The sequence below is a fragment of the Tachysurus fulvidraco genome, chromosome 10 (genome assembly GCF_022655615.1).
Source record: "Tachysurus fulvidraco isolate hzauxx_2018 chromosome 10, HZAU_PFXX_2.0, whole genome shotgun sequence".
NCBI classification, from domain to species: domain Eukaryota; kingdom Metazoa; phylum Chordata; class Actinopteri; order Siluriformes; family Bagridae; genus Tachysurus; species Tachysurus fulvidraco.
This window is the reverse complement of record NC_062527.1, coordinates 8,125,632-8,148,585: the sequence shown is the minus strand read 5'-3', so window position 1 is coordinate 8,148,585 and position 22,954 is coordinate 8,125,632. Positions and strand designations below refer to the sequence as shown.

The following is a 22,954-nucleotide window of genomic DNA, read 5'->3' as shown; positions in this document are numbered from 1 at the left end:
ATTAATGTAATGATTTTGTAGTAACAGGAGATTTGGGGGCTTAGTGGTTAGCACATTCGCCTCACACCTCCAGGGTCGGGGTTCGATTCCCGCCTCCGCCTTGTGTGTGTGGAGTTTGCATGTTCTCCCCGTGTCTTGGGGGTTTCCTCCGGGTACTCTGGTTTCCTCCCCCGGTCCAAAGACATGCATGGTAGGTTGATTGGCCTCTCTGGAAAATTGTCCATAGTGTGTGATTGTGTGAGTGAATGAGAGTGTGTGTGTGTGTGCCCTGCGATGGGTTGGCACTCCGTCCAGGGTGTAGCCTGCCTCAAAGCCCGATGACGCCTGAGATGTTCGGATAAGCGGTAGAAAATGAGTGAGTGAGTGAGGAGATTTGGTGCCTTAATTCTTTTTAAGATAATTTTCCTTGTTTAAATTGTCCTTATTACTTGTCTTTCTACAGCTTTTAGATCCTCTCAGTAATACAAAATCTATTCTCATGATTTTGTATCTAAAAGCAATAATGTTTGCAATAAATGGTATTCTGAGGTCACATACAGGTCCATTCTATCGTTTTATATCAACCTCCTTCCCCCAATACCACCACAAACACACACAGGACTGCATTGTTTAACTACTAGACACTCTTTCTGGGTTTGTTCCTGTTATGTCTAACAGGATCTTGGTCCAATCCTTCATGTAAAGCATTTACTCTCCTCTTCTGCATGGTCAGGTTTATAGCTTCATTTCAGTTTCATAGAAAATAAATGTTCTGGTTTTCCACCCAAAAGCACAGGGAAACACTTAAGGAAGAGTTATCCAAAAAATCTCATTGCTTCTCACGATTTTCCTCTACGTTGTTATATGTATTAGAATGCCTTTGAGTCTTCTGCCCTTTACCTTAATTACCTTAGGTCAGGTTGTAACACACTCAACTGTTTGAAGATGTTCCATAAAGGTCAGGAGAATGATCAGCTGCTTCATGGATGTTATCTGCCACTAGCTCTCCCAAAGTAAAGCAGTAGGGAAAGAGATTTAATGGGCGGTCTTGGGGTTCTTCTACCTTCTTCCTACTACATTTAATGCTAGCACAATTAGTACATTGGGAAATTAGCACAGTGTGGGCTACACATTAAGGACAGCCAGAAACTATAAGAAACTATGAGACACTATGCTCTCTAGGATAACGTGTGTATGAGTCAAAGACCATACAATACAAGACGTCTTTACCAGCATATACTTTTAATCAGAAAGTTTGCTGTACAGTTGAGGCTGAATGTTTACATAAACCTAGGCTAGACACAACCAGGCTCATTTTGTCACATCTCCACAGACTCTTCACGTTCCCATACCTTTCATTAAGACATGTTCGTTATTCACCTAATGAAGTCATTTTAAAGCATCCGAACAGAAAGAGATTTATTTTAGCTTTTCCTCGCTATATCAGAATTCCTGTGGGCCAAAGTTTTACATACACCAAGTCTCCATAATATTCATGCAAATTCCAGAAATGTATGTAATGATTTTAACGAGGCACTGATTGGCCAACTGCCATAACTAGGAGTTCATTTGGAGTGCACCTGTAGCTGTAAAAAGGGGCAGTGCCTTTTTGCCCTTGATACCATGTGAAAACCCAAGCAACTTAGCTAAGACCTCAAGGAAAATATATCCTGTTGCTCTTCATGAGCAATTTCCAAACTACCGAAGGTGCTGCAGGCATCTGTACAGTTCTATAAGAATATAAAATTTTTTTGAACGGCAGACACTGCATTATTCATGAAAGAGCCACAAGTATACTTTTAGAGATGAACCAATTTCAATCTGAAGGGTTGCAGCTACTGTAAACCCCAAGATGACAAAAAAGGAGTAATTTAAGCACTTGGAGGCATCAGGTATCGAATACTGTATGTACATGCACCATTAAGAGAGTTCTACATCTCTATAGCTACTAAAAAGGCCGCCTGAAGTTTGCAGCTGATCATCAAGCTTTTGGAGGAGAACTTTCTTGTCAGATGAAACAAAAATGGAAATGTTTGACTATGATAATCAGTGCTATGTATAGTATAGAGGCTTTTAATGTGAAGAACACTGTCCCAACTGTGAAGCATGGGGGTGGTAGCATCATGCCGTGGGTGTGTTGCAATGGAAAAGGGGCAGGTGCACTTAAAAATATAGATTGCATCACAATCGGATTGCACTCAAATGTGAAAATATTAATAGCATTGTCGCAGAATGTTCTCACACGCTCTGTATCTGATTGTCCAGTACGGATGAGGTCAGCCAACACATCAGCTAATTACTAAGCCTGAATTTAACAAGTTTTCACATATTGGCTTGAGCATGTTAGAGCGCCGCCAGGATCACAGGGACAACTAAACAGTGGATTTGTTGGAAGAATTGTTATAAAGTAGTTATTTATATAATTGGCTAATCATCAGTTTAGTGCTGCTCAGTGTTCTTTATGCTCAGGTGATCTCTTCACATTTATCAATGGTTTGTTTAGTGTTCTTTTAATGGTTGAGAGTTTTACAAGTACATTTTCAGGCCTTCATGCCCCTCAGCCAATAATTTTTTTCCCCTTTCTCGTTGGTTTGTTTAATTCTGTGCTGTTTAAAGCCAAAGCAAATTTCACTCTGATTTAGAAGCTCTCTGGATCCAAGATAGACACTTCTTGGTTGCTATCTAGCAATTGGTTTGCATAGATTTCTTTCTGAAAACCACAACGTAGTTGTCCGTGATCATTTTCACTGCTTTTATTTTTGTCTCGTTTTGTACTGGCAGTGAAAGAGGCATTTTCACTAACTGACATGTCCCTGTTTTAAGAGTAGATCAGGGGGAAAATTAGCTAGATCCATCGTGCATCTAAACGGCGAGCAGCATTTCAACGGTAAATGAAAAACAAAAAAATATCCACCTATTTTTTTTTTTTTTTAGAATAACAATCAATAGTCTGTGCTGATTGTTATCCTGTTATTGCTATAGCCATATAAAATGCTTTTTTTCTGTCTTCTCTATGAACATCATTAAGCATATGCTGTGTGTTTAACTGTTCCGTGTGCTCGAGCTGTAGACGTTTCTATTCTGTTACAACCAATAAATCTAATACATCATCACACGTGAACAATGAACTATTTATTTAGACTAATAGCTAACATTTATTTTAGCTTTTAGACTAAATAAAGATGAGTCCTGGGAAGTCCAATGCTGAAAAGATGGTCAACAATTATTGCAAAATCCTACATTACTTAGTCATTTCCATATACTGCTATTTTGTGGGGTTTGTTACTGTCTAGAAGGATCGGAAGCATTTTATGAAGTGCTTCTGTGAGTAAAAATGGGATCCTTTCAGCAGTTCATGATTTGTCTGGGAACATCCATTTAAGTATAAATGTTACTAAACATTAATATTTAAAATATTTTTTTTGAGGAAAAGGAGAGATGTTGCCCTCAGCATGTTGACTGCGTTATGGGCACTGACTATAAATAAAAGCTTGTTTCTTTTTTGAATTTTAGGCTTGTTTGTGTAGAAGCATGGGAGATTTCTTTTGAAGCTCAATAAGACTGTGTTTAGTTCAGGATAATGACTCAAACCACTGGCAAAAAATGAAATAAAATTTTGAATAAAATGAAATAAGGCATCTCTTATTCCTGTATTTGTTTACAACACATTATTTGCTCATTCCGTTTAATAATTTTTAATGATATTTTTATATGTAGATACCATCATTCAGAAATAATACAATCAGAACAATTTGTGTAATCTATCTGTGAATTAGTATAATCTATCTGTGAATAGTTTCTTGAATGTTCTACTAGTAGACTTCAATCAGCAAATAGCAGAGATGGGGGGCTCGAGTCATATGACTTGACTCGAGTCAGACTTAAGTCGCAAATTTGAGACTTGCTTGACAGATATTAAAAAAAGACTCGAATTGACTTCGACTTGACATTCATGACTTGAGACTTGACTCGGACTTGAGTTAAATGACTCAGAGATGGGGGACTCGACTTGACTCGAGTCAGACTTAAGTCGCAAATTTGAGACTTGCTTGACAGATATTAAAAAAAGACTCATTGACTTTGACTTGACATTCATGACTCGAGACTTGACTCGGACTTGAGTTAAATGACTCAGATAAGGGGGACTTAAATTGCAAATTTGAGACTTGAGACTTGCTTGACAAATATTAAAAAAAGACTTGACTTGACTTTGACTTGCATTCATGACTTGAGACTTACTTGTGACTTGCACATGTGTGACTTACTCCCACCGCTGGCAAATAGTAGAAATTCCTAGTCGTAATTTTATCTCTATTGTTTTTTGTGTAACGAGGTAATAATTATGTTTTTATTACCAAATCAGGCATTAACTTCGGCTGGCTGTCATTTCTTCCTCTCAGTTTGGAGAATGAGTCCGCTGACCTTTACACGGTATTTTCACAAAGCATTCATATCATAAGTACGTTTTGACAAAAATGCCAGTTAGCAAAGTGTGCTCTTCAAAATGTAAAGTGTCCTCTATACACAACATAATAATAATAAAAAAAAATAATTTAGATCAGGACTTCTCAAGATGCCCAAGAGAAATAGAAAGATGAGTAATATTTTGTTTGTTTTTTGTCATTGTGTAAATTTATTTCTTTGAGTGTGAGTTTTATTTGAGTCATTGTGTTACAGTCACTAAAATAGGCTTGTCTCAAGCTTTGTCACTAATGACTGCTGTCATTAGTGACTAATCAATAGCGACAGTGTAAGAAGCTGAATAAAGACTTCATGCTACACTCTGACATTTATATTGGCTTAGTCAAATTAAAATACCGTCATCTCTCAACTTCTATGAATAATAACATTTGTAATATCCAGCCTGACTTATTGCTCTTTCTGATATCTGATTATCTTTGTTCTATTTCAGTAGTTTGCTCTTCTTCTGATTTACTGACATTTCCACAAGCCGGTGTCAGATGTGTTTCCTGAATGTTTATCGTGTAAGGAAAATAGCAAAACGGGGAACAATTGTAGAGCGAAGTCGTGAAATTGTGACTGAGTAAATGGCAGATAAGTGCAGGAACTGTGAGTGAGACTGCTATATAGAGGCAGAGAGAAAAGTCTGAGAGTTGGATAAATGACAGGCACGGGGTAAGGATGGGTGGAAGGACGCTAATGGATAGAGATGGATGACAGAGGGAAAGACAAAACCGTTCAGCTGGATGTTTGTGGTGGAAGGTCCTTAAGAGTTTGACTGCAGAAACTGCAATATCACAGTAAAGGGTTGACTGAGTCACTGGAAAAATTGCACAGATAAAGAGATGAATACGAGATACACAGGACCAAAGAGCTCACATTAAGCACACATGAGGAAGACTACTTCATAGCGCGAGACTCGGTTCTAAGAGTCATGCCAATATTTACGCACGTGCTTATACTGTAAGTCGATTTTTCGAGTGCACCATTCAGACGATACAAATTCCCTGTGTGTAGAATTATGGGACTACTGATAAGAAGTTGAGTCTTTACACTAACAAGCTGCAAGACCCATCACCCTCAGTTGCTCAGTTGAATATAAAATAAGATGAACGTAAGTCACATTGGAAAAGAGCGTCAGCAAAATACTGTAAATGAATGCCATGTCTGCCACCATCTTTAAACACAAGCAATTCATGATGAAATTAGAGATAACAATGAATACAAAAAGCATTTAAATAAATATATAATATATTGCCAAAAGTATGTGGACACCCTTCCTACCTATTGTGTTCAGGTGTTTCAGCTCTGCTCACTGCATAACAGGAGCATAACAGCATAATATGAATCACATAGACATACAGTCTCCGTAGACAGACATCAGCAGTAGAATGGGACATGCTGAAGAGCTCAGTGACTATTTTTAACCTGCCACTGGCATACCTCTGCCACCAGTCATTTCATGAGATTTCTGCCTTGCTAGATCTGCCTAGTCATCTGTACTGTAAGTGCTGTTATTGTGAAAGCTTCTAAGAGCAACAACGTCTCAATCACGCAAACTCGCATAGTGAGGTCACTGAGGTCTGAAGCACATGTGATGTAGAAGCACATGTGATGTAGAAGCACATATACATACCGAAGCATGTGAAAATCAATATCATTCACTGTAGAGCTCCAGCCCGCCTCTGGAAGCACAAGAACTGAGTGTCAGGAGCTGAAATGGGTTTGCACTGCCAAGCAGCTGCACACAAACCTAAGATCACTATGCACAAGGGAGTGATGTGAAACACACCGCAAATCAGGAGCAATGAAACGTATTGTCTGGAGTGATGAATCATGTTTCACTACCTGGAGGTCTGATGGAAGAATCTGGGTTTGGTGGAAGACATAAAACTTTGTGTTAATGCTACAGCATACCAAAATGTTTTAGACAGTTGTATACTTACTATACAACATTGGGCACCAGACTGACAGTGTCTCTGTGCTTAGAGAGTTTGTTCTACATTTATATTCTACGTTTACTGCATATGGCAGAGGCCCTTATCCAGAGTGACTAACAGTTTTATCTCATTTTATACAACTGAGCAATTGAAGGTTAAAGGCCTTGCTCAGGGGCCCATCGATGGCAGCTTGCTGGACCTGGGATTGGAACTCACAACCTTCGGATCAGTCCAAAACTTTAACCTTTTGGTTTAACGAGTCATGACCTCAACCCCAGAGAACACCTTTGGGATGAATTGGTGTGTGTGTATTGAAAACCAGGCATTCTCTTCTGACATCAGTGTTCTCGCAGACAACAAATTCCCGCAGACACACTCAAATCTTGTTGACAGCCTTCCCATAAGAGTGGAGTCTGTTATAGTAGCAATTGTAATGATTACATTAATATACAGGAATTTGGTTTGATTTATCAATACAAACATAAAATAGCACTTAAACAGCCCGTTAATGGTTTTATGCTAATCTTTTAATGTTGCATTTTATATATGTATTTATTGTTGGATATCCTGTGCACAACATACTGTAAAGCTGTGTGTTCTGTAATCGAGGTCATAAAACCTTTTTGTGTGCACAGGATGATGTAGGTGCACAAGATTTGATTTAGATCATAAAACATGTGCCACAACACTTTAGAATGCCATAATGTGTTTCCATTAAACTGTTAAGACAGTGGATTATTTGTGACTGCAGCAAGATTTTGAATAAGTAACACGAAGGGGTCGTGATCGAGTTGGGCAAGAAGACAAGTAGAAATACCAGCTGTTTCCTTGTGATCAGATAAGTGATTCACACTGCCATGCATAACACCTGTGGCCCAATGTGTCTGGAGAGAGACAGATAAAGAGGGAGAGGGAGAGAGAGGAGAGAGAATGTTCTCACCATGCCTCATTTATATCTCCTCCTTGCCCTTGTCGTCACCCCGTCACCCCTCATTATCTAGTGGCAGTCAAGGCCAGAGGAAACAGGTGGCAGGTGAGCCAGCAGGAAGTGGTATTGAATTAGTGGAGGATCACTTTAGGAAATGACTGTGATGGTCAATACCGGGTTTTCCTCTGTCAAAATTGGTCTTCGGTGGTGGCTGACCGACATGGTCATCCACACACAGCAAAGAATACCCTAGTACCCACATAATCTGCAAGCCCAATATTGACAATAAATACAAAGAAACAGTTTGTGATTTTTTTTCTTATCCTATTTATTCATGAAAAAACAATCACTGTCAGGGTAGATAGTAAAAGGAAGCGATTTCAACTTATTTTACGTGTCCAAATTATATATAGACTATGCAATTATCAGACACAGATATTACCTGTCACTCTCATCCTTTCTTTGTCCTCTTTGCAAAAAAAGCTGCGATTTTTTTTCCCCACAACTGGCTTTCATAGTTTTGAAAGATAAAATCCTTTTTTTTTTTTTAATAGACCTGATAATTATTTTAGTATAATCATATCAATTAAAAAGTAGCATTAAAAACGTAGCGTTAAAAGGTGTAATAGTGTCATTTTTTTACCATATAAAATGTAATAAAATTAGCAGCTAGCTAGCAACAGCTTGCTTTGTGCTTTGATCTAGTTTCAGCTCACTCCAGTCTAACTTTAAACTAAATGATTTTATAGGTAATTTACTACACATTGTCATAGGCCTATACATACTGTGGATTATTAAGGCTAAATTTTTACTAAACACTCTTGCTAAATGGGGTAAGCACACTTACTTTCTCATTTCAGATGTGTATGTTCTTCTAAGAAGTAATGATTTGTTATACACAGATTCAGACCCTGAGGGGCAGACCGATTGCTTTAACCATTCATTATAATGAATCAGCTCAAAGGAGGCATTAGGTCGTGAATCAGACTTTAGCAGACGTGTTGTGTGGGAATTCTGGCTGTTAAGACATGGCGAAAGATTTGTCAACACACACACACACACACACAAAAAACACTTCATAACTGGATAGATTTTTTTTGCGTTTATTTAAAGTTATGTCAGCTGCATGTGCGGAATGCTTGTCACAAATTGTAAGAGAAGATAAGGCAACTTTTTTTTTGACTGCAATTCACACCCAGCGGTAATTCAGCAAAAATATTCTCCAAATGCACCACGTGAAACATGGATTCCGTCTTCCGACAATTAGGATCAGTTGATTTTGATGCGAGGGAGAGAGCAAAGACAGAACTGAACACTGTGGGAGGGTGGGGGCTCTGTGCTTGTTCTCTCCGTCACTCCGTCAGTAGCCTGCTTCACTCACAAAACCCAATTACACATCAAATAAGGCTTTGGCGGGACAAAAAATGTTAGATGTAGGAAAAACCCTGCAATACCTTCATAACCGATGCTGGATCATTTTCGTGATCGGTAGTTACCTATCCTCCTGACGTTCAGCTCAAAGGTCAGAGACATAAAATGATTGCTAGTCGACCAGTCTTGTTGTCCAAGCCCCACTTCTGTTATTTTTATGTCATGACATCAGGTAAACTTACAGTAAGTATCATGGCAAATTATGGTTACGTTGATATCAGGCATCTACTGTAGTCTACTCCAGCCACAGAAGTAGCATCATTCTTAGCAGCATGTTGTTTCTTTATGACAGACCTTTTATTTACTAATTAGCATATTTAGCATTTTCCCCCAATACGTGTGCTGCACTGGTTTGTACAAGATCACTGAGTTTAAAGAGGTGAAAACAAAATGATCACAAGTTGTCCTAGACCTCTATGCACAATGCTACAAAGGCTTGTGATTATAGGAGCCTTCTAAAACATCAGCAGACGGTGGCAAATCACCGTCTGCTGATCGTTTAGCGACTTTAGTGACAAAGATCTTTAGCTTTTTATCCAAACGAGGGGCAATAAAAGGTGGAATCTTTGAAAGCACGTGTTTTATTGCTGTGTTTCCGTGATGAGAACGTTGTCCTTTTATGATGGAATAAACACTTATTTCAACACATGTTCCAAGGCTTTTGAATTTTACTCAGTGGAGGGTTAAAATCGAATGCATGTATGGCTCTTCTCTTGTTACTGTACATACTGATTTAACCTTGAATGGACAACTTAATTTAATCATTGATTTTGTAAGAAAGAGCTCGGCTGCACTGGAGAAAAGCAACTCACAGCCAAGATAAACATCAAACATTTTATTTTATGATGTTCAACCCTCGGTTCAGATTCATAGCTTTTATGTCCAACGTTTAAAAGCTGTTTCCCTTTCAAATTGATTCCACTTCAGTATGAGGAAATGCAGTTAAACAAATGGATTTGCTTCCATCAATACTGCATGATGATAAACATGTTTAAAAGGGAGAGCACTAGTGTGTGATTGCGTGAGTGAATGAGTGTGTGTGTATGTGTGTGTGCCCTGCGATGGGTTGGCACTCCGTCCATGGTGTATCCTGCCTTGATGCCCGATGACGCCTAAGATAGGCACAGGCTCCCCGTGACCCGAGGTAGTTCGGATAAGCGGTAGAAAAGGGAGAGCATCAGAGTTGAGCTCCACCGGCCAAATCACAGCTAACCGTCCAAAGAATAACTTTTGATTAAATAGTACTGTAAAAGTGTAATAGTAGGCAGGGTAAAGCTCATTTTAAAAGCAAAGCACTGCATGGTTTTAACACTAATACGCAATATGATGTATAGCGGGCAGTTTTAAACTAGCTGGAAGCTGCACAAAATCGATCAAAACCTTACCTTCATTTTTTTGATACATGCCTTCATCAGCATTACCTCTAGAAAAGCACCAACCCTGTGATTTCACTATAAATCCCCTCTTAGACTAGATCTGTCATTAGGAGGTTCCTGAGCCTTGTTGTCATAGAAATAGTAGCCAAACCAAAATAGAATAGAAATTCCAACTAGGTAACGCAGCAACAAGAAATCGGCCACGTTCCCTTGTGTGTCAGTGTGTCTGTGTTTTTAGGTAAGTGTGTGAGTGTGTTTGTAGGCACGCAGCGACCAGTTGTATTAAAAAAATGTTTTATTGAAATGAAGCTGAAATAAACAACAAGGAAAGGTAAAATATTCTAAATAATTAAGAATAAAGTAATGAATAATTGTATGAACAATGTCAAATAATAAGCATGGTATATGTTTGTAGTGCACTCCGTCCAGGGTGTATCCTGCCTTGATGCCCGGCACAGACTCCTCGTGACCCGAGGTAGTTCGGATAAGCAGTAGAAAATGAATGAATGAATGAATGTTTGTAGTGTGTGCGTGCTTGCGTGTGTGTGTGTGTGCGTGTGTGTGTGCGCGTGCGCGTGCGTGTGTGTGTGCGTGCATGCGTGTGCGTGCATGCGTGTGCGTGCGTGTGTGTGCGTGCGTGTGTGTGTGTGCGTGCATGCGTGTGCGTGCGTGTGTGTGTGCGTGCGTGCGTGCATGCGTGTGTGTGTCTATGCGTGCGTGCGTGTGTGTGTGTGTGTGTGTGTGTGTGTGTGTGTGTCTCAATCACCCAGTAATCAGAGTCTGTAAGAGGCCAAACAGAGTAGATCCAGAGGAATGGAATGTACCATCAGATTAAAAATTGTTGACAGATCATTCAAAGCTGAATAGAAGAATAAAAGCTAAAGACTACTAGAGATGGCATGATGATGGTTGAGATACAAAACCTTGAGTATCATCTGATGCAAATACATACTGAATCTTGTATTTACACTCTAACACAAACATCACTTATAATGTAAATATTATAAATCATTAAATAAAAAATCATAAATTGCTTTATGTAAACAGCTCTAAATCCTAAAAGCAACTATCCCAAATCCAATTGACATTTGTTACAGGATCTGATACCCCATATGTTTTTACCAATAGCTGATATATTGTTTTTTTTCAGGAATAAACAGACAATGCCTGTTTATTATTTACAGTGGCTTATTTAGCAATGGGTATAGTCTCGGATTTTCAGCATTCAGCCTGTATCATGACATAAGGCATTAAAAGCTGATATAATGTAGCTCATGGTTAATAACGTCAATAGACAAAAGTCACTACTGGTTTTAGGGATAAAACCAAAAGTGCATTGCATTAGCTTCGCACAAAAAGTTCCAGAACTTAAAGAGTATTAATGAACTTAGGGCCTTTTTTACACCTGGTCACTTCATGTGTTTTCTCTGATCCGTTAGCTATCTGATTTGTTAAAATAAATGCGTCTTGGCGAATCGGATATCAAGCTGATCTTTTTACTCCCGCCCAATATGCAAATATTTTTCACCTCATTTAAAATAGCGCTTGCTACAAAAAACAACATTTACTGTTTGCTGGCAGCAGTGCATTTTAAGACCCAACTAGACACCTGGGTGAAAGATCGAAGCCAGCACTGGTGGGAAAACATATTTGTTTCTGGCGAGATGTACGACTCGTGAGTCACCTGCGAGTGACGTACTTTTGTTTGGAAGAAGTGTAGCGCTGATGTATGTGGCTTGAACAACCACATGCATTTACACCTGTCCAGTTTCATCTGAAATGCGTCCCAGACCACCTCCTGAAGTGGTTTGAACGATCGGATTTATATCCGTCTCGAAACCGTTTCAGAGGGCATTTAGACCTGGTCTTTTTACCATCGGATAGATATCAGATCACAGAAAACGCATGAAGTGACCAGGTGTAAAAAGCCCCTTAGTTATAAGAGAAGGCATGTTTAAGGTAGATATGCTTTGGCAAGGAGGACAGCAATAGGGAGGTATTTGGGAAATATTCCAAATGGCCAAATGCATGTGGACTACTGACCGTCACACCCCCATGTGTCTCAAAGTATGAAGCTACAGTTCTCTCCATAGTGACATGGTTTGCCCAAGTTGGACTGAAAGAACTTTATTATGGGAGTTATGGCAAGGTAGATAGTGGCATGAATTTATGTAGTTAAACCTGCAGGAACCTCCAGGCAACTGTGAAGAAACTGTTTTGACGAGCTTTAGAGTTTTATTTCTGGAAGACACAACCCTCAATAATGGATAGCCTTATTCTTTGAAGCACTAAGAAATCAGTCACAGTGGCAGCACAGTGGGAATCCATGTCAGCAGGGGAGCAAAGCCAAACAACTGGAATGTACTGTATGGTGTTCATTTATCCTTGAGCGTGAACAAACAAAAAAATTGCTTGAAAATCCAGAACTGCAGGCCGCAGCACAACCCGCGCAGCCTGGGCATCTGTAGTTTACAGTATGTCTGCTCTACAGAGAGAATCAGTCCAATAAGCTTCACAGAAAAAGCACACAGGTATTCAGAAAACACATACAGCTGAAATCTACCTGTAATTTATTAGCACATTATACCCACTGACATATTGACTGTAGATGGTTCTGTATATCCTTAGACTGTTGTCATGGTAGTCATATACATACCAAATACATACTTTTGTGCTGTTGTCAGGTGGTAATTGGTTTGGTCGCCAGGGTGTTTGTGTAAATTGCATAGGAATCATATGCTTAATAGCCATGAACTGACTGTCATGATCGATGAGTGAACGTGTGTTCAATAAAGTGACTACAATAAACTGTAGGAGTTCTTGGGTATTATGAAGACAAGCTGTGTTATCACTGATCTGTGATTTGGTGCTGAGAAGAAGATGAAACGATAAAATGGGACAAAAAGCAATAATAATCTTGTTGCTGTTTTAGCTAAGGAAGGTTATTCACAAAGAAAACTACTGTTAGAGTGGTTGAAAAGATTCTTGTTAGAAATAGAGGATATCATTTTATCAGTGATGAGAAAGAGCAAGCCTTATAGATTTCAGTCTAATCATTGGATGGAGGGACGATTTTAACTTCTAACAACAAACTGTCCACTTTCACTCAATTCCTAGTGACCGGATATATCAGCAAGATAATACAATGTACTGTACAACACCTCAGCTAAGGTTGCGGCAAATCTGGTAATACTTAAACCACAAAATTTTTAAAAGCCACTTATAACTGAGCTGTCAGCTTTATAATTGTTTGCATAATTATTTTGTCATTTTGTAAGTCATTGTGACAGAAAGGTTTGAGCAGTTCTTCCTGACAGTGTGATGGATAATTAACTCAGGCTGCATCGTAATTCTCCAACCTCCTCATTTCCTAAGTCCTTCAGCCCAGAAATCAATCAAAGCCAAGTCTGTAAGGACTAATCTTTATTTATTTATTTATTTTAAATGCACTTATATTGAATGACAATTTGATTAAGAAGGCTTCAAGGTGAAGGATAAAGCATGACCTACGACTACAGTATAAATGCTCAGTAATCCCAATATATATACAGTATATAAAATTTAATGAAGTCTGAAGTAATTTGAAGCTTACTGGTAATGTAGGGCTTTTCGTTAAAAAGTTTTTTTGATTGCTCACTCAGTTGTTTAAAAATGAGAGAAAATGTAAGTCGCTCTGGATAAGGGCGTAAATGTAAATGTAGTAACAGTGTTATAATAGAACCTGTCCTAACAACGGAGCATGTTTCCTACATCACGCTTAAAGGATCACCGTGCATTTCTATAGACAGCTAGAAGTCAAATATATCATATTGAACATTCAAATATGGATTCTCACAATCATATGGTGAAATTTGTTTTGACAACACCGTCAATTTAACATACTAATTAACCACATATGGGTTTTAAATGTCATCGATTATCTATTTTTGCATAGCCTCTAATTGCCTGTCACAAGTTGAATACGTATGGACGGCATTAGTTCCTAATCAGCGAGCAGTGACAGCAAAGCCTCTAACACTTTCCATCAGATATCAGATTCTCTCATTAGTTCCTTCTTGCCAGAACGGAGTAACGTAATCTATATATTCAGTGTGCATATATTGGTCATATCTCAGAGATCAGCTATCTCAGTGTGATGCTAGTCATTTGTGGTTGGCTTGTATGACATATATTGCAGAACAGAGCAGTTAATCATTTCCTCCAAGAGTACTCAGTTTTGTTATGCTGTGCCCAACATGTTAGCGCTCATCCACTCGGATTGATAGCCGTCAAGAAGCAGTGAAGACACAGCTAGTAGATAGGAATTGCCTATGAATGAGGAAGAAAATAAATGTTTAGTTCTCTCGTGTCTCAGAGCTGTGTTTACATCACTTCAGAGAGATCCCTTCACACTTCCAGTCTGTTTAGGCTGACGGTCACGCTAGCTCATTAAATCATTTCCCTGGCCTTATCAAAGTATTGGCAATGCGCTGTAGATGTTCTTTCAACACTGCGACTGCTCGTCACACTGTGCAGCTTGGGCATACCTAACTGCATCATTAAGCCTTTGTTCATCACACTGCCTTTGCAGCCTAATGTTTAAATGGCCTACGATTCAGCCAGCAGTAATGGGTGAAAACAGATGAGCCCTCAGATGAGCAAGTTATGTGTGCACATGAAGGAATGATTGTCCAGCATGCACCCACACATCTGTCACATCTGTGTGAGAGTGATCATTATTAAAAGCCAGGAAGCGAATGGTAATGTGATATAAGTGTTAGTCTGTAGGAGTTGAAGACGAAAGCTGAAGAATAATGCAGACTTGAGAAAAACATATTCTTGGCCCACACAATCTCATAAACTGCTTAAACGGATGTTCCGAACTTGGAGTGGCTATATTAATATTGCTGTATGAAATTAGTAAAGTTTTAGCAGTGTTGCTGCCTCAGGGAGGGAGGCTTATCAAATGGAAACAGGAGAGAAGAGAGAGAGAGAGAGTAAGAGAGAGAAAGAGAGAGAAAGAGAGAGAGAGCGCATCCCACGCATATGGACTGAATGAGAGGAAACCCATTCTTGACAGAGTGCCAGCATATATTTTTACTGTGTTTGTGTTTAGAAATAGCGATGATGCTAGACCACGCAAGGTCAGTCGAGCATACCACTGTCTGAATTTTTTTACAGTGCTGTTGTCTATTAATTGGAAAGTGCCATCATCCCTTTTCATCGATGCCTTTACAGATTCCTCAGCGAAAATCAGATGAGGATTCATTAAGTCTTTCAGCTACATTTGTGTTTCTTGTTCCTCAGCTGGACAACGTCGATGAGCAGGCAGCACAGATCCGCAGAGAATTGGATGGGAGACTGCAACTCACCGACAGAATCGCCAGAGTATGTCGATCATACTTACAGTCGTACTGCTGCTGTGGTTTCAGAGTTACACGACACACTCACTCTCCACTTTATTAGGAACACCTGTACACATGCAGATTCATGCAGTTAGCCAATCAGTCATTCATGTGGCTACAGCTCAGTGTATAAAAACACACCTGAATTGGACACTGAAGATCAGAAGCAGTTCAGGGGATGGTTTTATTCCCACATCATCTGTCTTTTTGTTGATTTTCGATGAGCCTGTACTCTCTATAGTCCCCGATTTCCATCTGCCTCAAGCTGTGACATGAATTCTGTGATGCTTTACTGTGGCTGTACCATGGCTGTCCTGTACCGTGCATTTATTTGAGTTACTGTAGACTGCAAGTTGTTTATGCACACAGAACTGATGCTCATGGGATGTTTTTCTAAGCATTCTGTATGAACTCTATAGATTATTGTGACTGAAAATCCTATGAGATCAGCATTTGCTGAAATATTCAGTCTAGCCTGACTGGTACTAACAACCATGCCATAGTCAAAGTCACTGAGGTGAGATGTGAACACTAGCCAAAGTTCTCGACCTGTAACGCCATGATTTTATGCTTTATTGCATTTCTATTACATTATTATTATTCTGTCATGATTGACAGATGTGCAGGTGTACAGGTTTTCCTAATAGAGTGACATGTGAATGTATGTGTTTATTCTTGACCGAAATAGGCATTTTCACTCGTGTCATGTTTCAGTTTCAAAGAACGTCTCAAAACGGATCTAAAAACACAAACTGATCCGTAGCTGGGAATATTTCCAAGGAACTAGATTTTTTTGGACAAAGATGATCACATATACAGCAAAATGTGGGAAATATATTTTGTCATGTATCATCCCATCTCTCATCATTATTTCCTGAATATACTGTATTTGGTAGGAAAGGAAGTTCCCTAAGTTTATATCTAAGGACATGGAGCTGATGTATGTGGAGGAACTGAGGTCGTCAGTCAACTTGCTGATGGCAAACCTGGAGAGCCTTCCTGTAGCCAAAGACTTGAAGCCCAAAATCAAGCCAAAACTCACTCCTATGAACAGCTTTTTAGATATCGGAGATGAGAACGATCTGCCACTCTCCAAATCAGATGTAGTGCTGTCATTCACCCTGGAGGTAAGTGAGTCCCTTACTCTGTCCCTACATGTACTTCTGTGCATCTTTAGATTTTCTGCCAGAGGAACACAATTACGTGGGCTGGTTTGATTCGGGTGTTTCTATGTACATTTGCTTTTGCCAGTTTTTCATATTAAATCATGCAGGAATAATTGAGTCCAAATGGCTTTTTCAGTGCATGCAGCATGCAAAGTCTGCCACCAGCAGTCAACTTGATAGCTATTACAAGAAGGTTAATTACCTGACACTATCTGCATAATGAGGTTTACGCACAGATAAGCTGTTATTTCTTATAGAAGACACCCCATGGGATCCTGCCAATTGTACATTTATTTATCTACATACTAAGGAGCCAGCTAAAGAGCTCAGCTCTATATTTTTGCATCTCAATTTTACAGGATATAGAGGATTATGGTTATTATTGAATACTGGATTTTGGTTTAATAGGCTATCGAAAGTGGTGTCAATCAGTGGTTCGCAGACCCCTTGTGGTCTGTGGCATTACTACAGGGTTTGTTGGAAGGGTTGTAAAAAGTGGTGTTTTCCCAAAATATTTTAAAATATACTTTAAATACATTTTATTACCATTCATTGTCAGGAAACCCACAGACTTACAACTCTACACTTGTTTTAGATATAAGATATAAATCTAATACCTCTGTATTATATACACAATATATACAATATATATATTAAGGAACAGTTGGAATATGTTGGGGTCCATGGGTGAAAATGGTTGGGAACTGCTGATCTACGGGTCCTGAAACCCTTCCTCTTTTCTACTGTTTGTTTTGTATATACATATAAGTCATTCAGCATATGTATATACAGTCTGGGGTGTCACTTACGTCTTTTGCTTTCTTTGCAGATTGTGATCATAGAGGTACAGGGGCTAAAGTCAGTGGCCCCTAACAGAATTGTGTATTGTACCATGGAAGTAGAAGGAGGAGAGAAACTTCAGACAGACCAAGCTGAGGCCTCCAGACCCCAGTGAGTACCGATATTAAAAAACTAAGATATAGATCAGGGCTCATCAACTGGTCGCCCAGCGGTTGAGACATGGACACAGAAAAGCATTTCAACAGAATGAATCTTGTACTGCAGCAGAATAGATCAGTGATTTAAAAAGATGATTATAGTTCAGTGACTTTAAACATGAACCAGTGCAGGTTCTGTAGCAGGCTCTTGTGGCCTGCGCATATAGTATGTATATAAACTATTTAACTAAAGGTATGCCTCCTGGACGCCTCCCTGGGGAGGTGTTCCGGGCATGTCCAACCGGGAAGAGGCCCCGGGGAAGACCTGGGACATGCTGGAGGGACCATGTCTCTCGGCTGGCCTGGGAATGCCTCGGTATTCCCCCGGAAGAGCTGGAGGAAGTGTCTGGGGAGAGGGAAGTCTGGGCATCCCTGCTTAGTCTGCTGCCCCCGCGACCCGTCCCCGGATAAGCGGTAGAAGATGGATGGATGGATGGATGGATGGATGGTATCTTATTAGACCAGATGCTAGCTACAGGGCCAGAGACATCAGGTCATAGTTTTGATAGACATTTCGATAGATAAACTTTCATACATTTTTCATTTTATTTGCCCTCTTTGGTTTGATTAAAAATGTATGACCTGGCATATTTTGTTGCTGACTGCTATATAAATGTATTATATCAGAGACAGGTTCATGCACAGTGCTCTCAGGAAGATGGTGGCAGTATGCCTAAACAGCAGCAACGGGCTTTGTACACTACATGCTTCTGGCAAAGTAAAGCAGCTTTATTCTTTAATTCCACATAGTTCTTTAATTGTCCAATCTTTCAGTTCATGCCGACTGCAGTGTAATTATTTAGATCTCTTGGGAACCAGTGACTGAATTTTTTAAAGCCTTTTTGGGGTCAGAATGGGAGTCATCGTCTTGTAAAAAGTGAAGCCAGAGTCTGCACACAAATTCTGGAGATCTCAGAACCAGAGAGAGACTGCACAATTGATGGGTGCGCATGTTATTACCAGATACGCTTAAGATTGTGCATCAGCAGCTCACAATGGCAAGTACAGTGTTATTATTAAGTAAATAAAATGTTGAACTGTAATAATATAATTTTTCACAGCTATTTTGAATTTAACATTGACTAATAAGATACTAGAAGTTTTTAGTCCTGAAAGACAGAGCTACTATTTAGCTACCTAGGTGAAATTATTCATCATTTTAATCTAAGTAATGTAAGTACATTGCTCCAAAAAAATAAATAAGGGACCACTTGATCGTGGTTAAAAGTAGCACCTGATATTTTACCTGTTTGGTGCTACTGAATGTGACAACAGGTCCACTAGCATGAGGTAGTACAGTACCTGCAACATGGTCAGGTTTTACAGGTTGTCCATCCACATCCATCTGTGACATTGCAAGGAGGTTTAGTGTGTCCTCCAGCTCAGTTTTAGTGCACGGAGCAGATATCGGAAGACAGGCCAAAGGAGAGCTGGCAACAACCCTGTAGCAGGACAGGTAACTGCGAGGAGGAACAGGAGGAATACACTGCCAGAGCCTTAGAAAATGGCCTTCAACAGCTTACAACCAAACTGTCAGAAACAGGCTCCCTGACATCCTCCAGTGGGACCTGTGCTGACAGCTCCACACTGTGCGGCTTGATTGGCATTTGCCTAAGAAGTCCAGATTTGACAGGTCTGCCATTGGTGCCCATGTTCTCCTCAAGGATGTTGAGCAGGTTCAAACCAAGCACATGTGACAAACCTGACAAAGAGTTTAGAGACACCTTGAGGATCCATGATGGTATGCTGCTTGCAACATCACACATTATAACCACCAGTGATGGTCTGGGGAATTTTATCCTTAGATGGTGGTCACACAGGCTTTTACATGTTAGCCATTGATACCCTAACTGCTGTTGGGAACTGGGAAGGAAGAACACAGGGCCCACTGCACCAGCATAAGGTGCAGTGTGTGTGTGTGTGTGTGTGTGTGTGTGTGTGTGTGTGTGTGCGTGTGCGTGTGCGTGTGCGTGTGCGTGTGTGTGTGTGCAGTTTTTGGATGCTGAAGGCATTGATGCCATTGACTGGCATCCATTTGAGAGATTCCAATTAAAAACCTCATAGACATGGATGAATCAACGCATCTGAAGATGGTATGTAGCACCACCTACTGACCAGGTTCTCACTGATGTTCTGATCCAGGTCTTGGGAGATGATCCCCAAAGACTCCATCTCATCAGGAGCATACCCAGATGTTGTCAGGCATGCAAACAGGCACGAAGGTCCAGTCATGGTACCGAATTGTATTATGAGTTGCTGTGCTGAAATCCATGCATAATGGATTATATAATATATTTTACTGTTTGTTTTTTGCTTTGTTTTGTTTTGTTTTGTTTTTTCATTCTAATTTTTGGAGTGATTTTGAATCCAGCCATTTTGTTTTCAGCGAATTAGACAATGTATATAAGTAAAGATTTTCAACTTGAATATTTTATTAAGAGCCAGTATGTGAGCATTTCCTTCATTTTTTGAGCAGCGTACAGTAGCTAAGAGAATGTTGGATTGTTATGCATATTCATGAGCTTGACTGTCATGGCTTAAATATCAGTCACTTTATCAACCATGCCCTTTTCTTTATCAGTGATCGATTCCTATAAAACACAGATCCCATTCACTAACATGAGAATGGATGGGGTTAAAATTGTACTGCAGCCAGCCACTAGAGGGCCTCAGAGAGAGTTTTACTTTTAAACCCCTATCACAATGTCCACCTTTATATTTAATATACTATTATATAATTGTTGGGAACTCCTATAAATATGCTTTCCACATCTTTGCTTTACCTTCAGAGGTAAAAGAAATCAGACATATTTATAATGTGATACAAACCATGGCCATGAGGTATCTGAAATTCTGCATTAAATTCTTTTTAATAAAAGAGACTGAGTATATGAATACGTATTGACTGCCGTGGACTGCACTGTGACAAAAAGCCACTTTTCTGTAGGGATGAAAAGAGACGTGAAAAGCTTTTAGCCTCAACCATGTCTGAGAAACTCTCATTTCATCTGTTATGTGCTTAACCCTAAGTTTATAGTTGTTCATTCTGCCACTGCATAAGAACCTGCTTCTGAAGAAGCCGGAATATTTGATTAGCGGGTAAGATGAAAAATTCGTCGAGCCGAGACAAGTGCCGCTGCTCATGATATTTGGCTAAATGCAGGCAGGCTGCCCTTTGCACATGTCATCTAGAGCCCTGAATGGATCGATTATTCAGTTCAATTTCATTTAACTTCCCATTTAGCCTCATTTATCATCAAGCTGAGTGTGGGAATAAGAAATTACTCATGTTTGGGGAAACACAATAATGCAAAAAACAAAGAGTTAGATGCATCTCTTAACCTTTAGTAGAGAAGCTGGGATTGAGTGTGGTCATTTATCCCATACTTTGCTGTGTGCCTGCGAGATTGCGTCTCTTTTCTCATGCTGAGACGAGAACCGAGTGGCGCTCTCTTCCAGTGTGCACTCCAAATCAAAGCTCCTTGAATAATAGAATTAAGTTGAGGCTGTGTCAATGTCCTGCCTTTATGATATGATTGCACTGTGATTATTGAGCTTTCAGCTGCTTAATCCTGACCCTTTGGCTAATTACACTGAGCTTACATCACATGCAGACAGCCAACGGTTCTCTGTGACTTTTTACTGCAAATACATCCACGAGCTCTGAGTGCGGCATTATTGTAATTATAATACGTGCACACTATTATTGCAGCTCTTTCACACTTTTAAATGTCCATAAAATCAATGATGAAAATTTAATTACCATTTTGCGGTGGATATTTTTTTTTTACACTGCACACATTTCATATGGCTCCTGAACTGACTGTAGCAGCATGTCTTGTATCTGAATTGGACTGTGTTTGTGTAAACAATATAGTGTTCCACTTAGATGTCTTCAGTGTTCATCTCATTTTTGTAATAATTTCCAGTCTGCTTTAGTCTTCATTATGTGACTGAAGTCAAATTTAATTTACAAAAAAAACTACACACAGTCTTTCATGTCTTGAATTGCAGAACACAGGTGTGGAGCTTAATTGATTAGAAAAGCACCAAAGGGTGTGTGTGTGTGTGTGTGTGTGTGTGTGTGTGTGTGTGTGTGTGTGTGTGTGTGTGTGTGTGTGTGTGTGTGTGTACTATGCAGTGCTATTAGTGGTGATCAGTTGCCTTAGCAACCACGGGGTGTAAAAATGACAGCTCTGTAGATTGAGTTCATTGAAAGTCTCCACATTAGAGATCTAACTTTAAATCTCTATAAAACATATAATCACTTAGTGCTCTTAAAACAACTGGGTTATTGGATAGGATAGATAGATAGATAGATAGATAGATAGATAGATAGATAGATAGATAGATAGATAGATAGATAGATAGATAGATAGATAGATAGATAGATAGATAGATAGATAGATAGATAGATAGATAGATAGATAGATGTTTAGTTTTGATTGTTTTGTAGTGATCTACAGTAGCAGTGTAGTGTAGAGTTCAGTAGTGTGATGTATCTATTTTTGTATTATATTAATCTTTATATTAACCTTTTGTATTATGTTTATGTTCTACAAAGCTGCTTTGAGACAATGTCGATTGTTAAAAGCGCTAAAAAAATAAATTTGAATTTTTTCTCTGAAATGAATACAAAACTCTACAGCTGTAGAAAAATAACCAACAGTGTGTTAAGATGCAGGGACAAAGTTTTTCCTTTGTTTTTTTCCTGTAACTGCACAGCACACCGCTGAGTGCTTCATTGCTCTTATAGAACAACAGCTTGCTCATGATTCCACTCTTGCACATGTTTGAAGCATCAAAATCCAATGAAAGCTTTTAAAACACTTTAATGTAGATTATGACTGAAAATAAATTATACAGTATATACAAAGATATACGCACCTCTTTATTATACTATGAAGTTATATATATTTATACCAGCATGGGGAAAAATGTTTATCGTCTCGTGCAACGGATTTACAATTATGATTAGATCGCTACATGTAATGGGATTAGTAATGAAAATTTGAGAGCAAACAGGACTTATGAGTTCTGCATCTGCTACATCCAGCACCCGTTATTAGCGGCTCACTTTTACAGTTTTTTCCTGTAACTGCACAGCACACTGCAGTGTTTTATTATTATTATTATTATTATTATTATTATTATTATTATTATTATTATTATAGAACAACAGCTTGCTCGTGATTTCCCAGTTTCCTGTGTAAATGAATGGCACCATTTTAAACAGTTCTTTAGCAGCAATAAACAGTCAATAACTCACCAACACACACTTCTTCTCTCTC

General features: G+C 39.2%; 1 protein-coding gene across 16 annotated transcripts in view; it reads left to right on the top strand.

Annotated features, from left to right (window-relative positions):
* The window catches only part of cadps2 (Ca++-dependent secretion activator 2), a 115,099-nt gene that overhangs the window by 41,138 nt on the left and 51,007 nt on the right, over nt 1–22,954 (top strand). For all 16 annotated transcript variants that reach the window (XM_047819750.1, XM_047819748.1, XM_047819751.1 and 13 more), the window contains exons 4-6: nt 15,402–15,482; nt 16,396–16,626; nt 17,495–17,616. In XM_047819750.1, the coding sequence (XP_047675706.1) occupies nt 15,402–15,482; nt 16,396–16,626; nt 17,495–17,616 (434 nt within the window). The remainder of the gene's footprint in view (nt 1–15,401; nt 15,483–16,395; nt 16,627–17,494; nt 17,617–22,954) is intronic.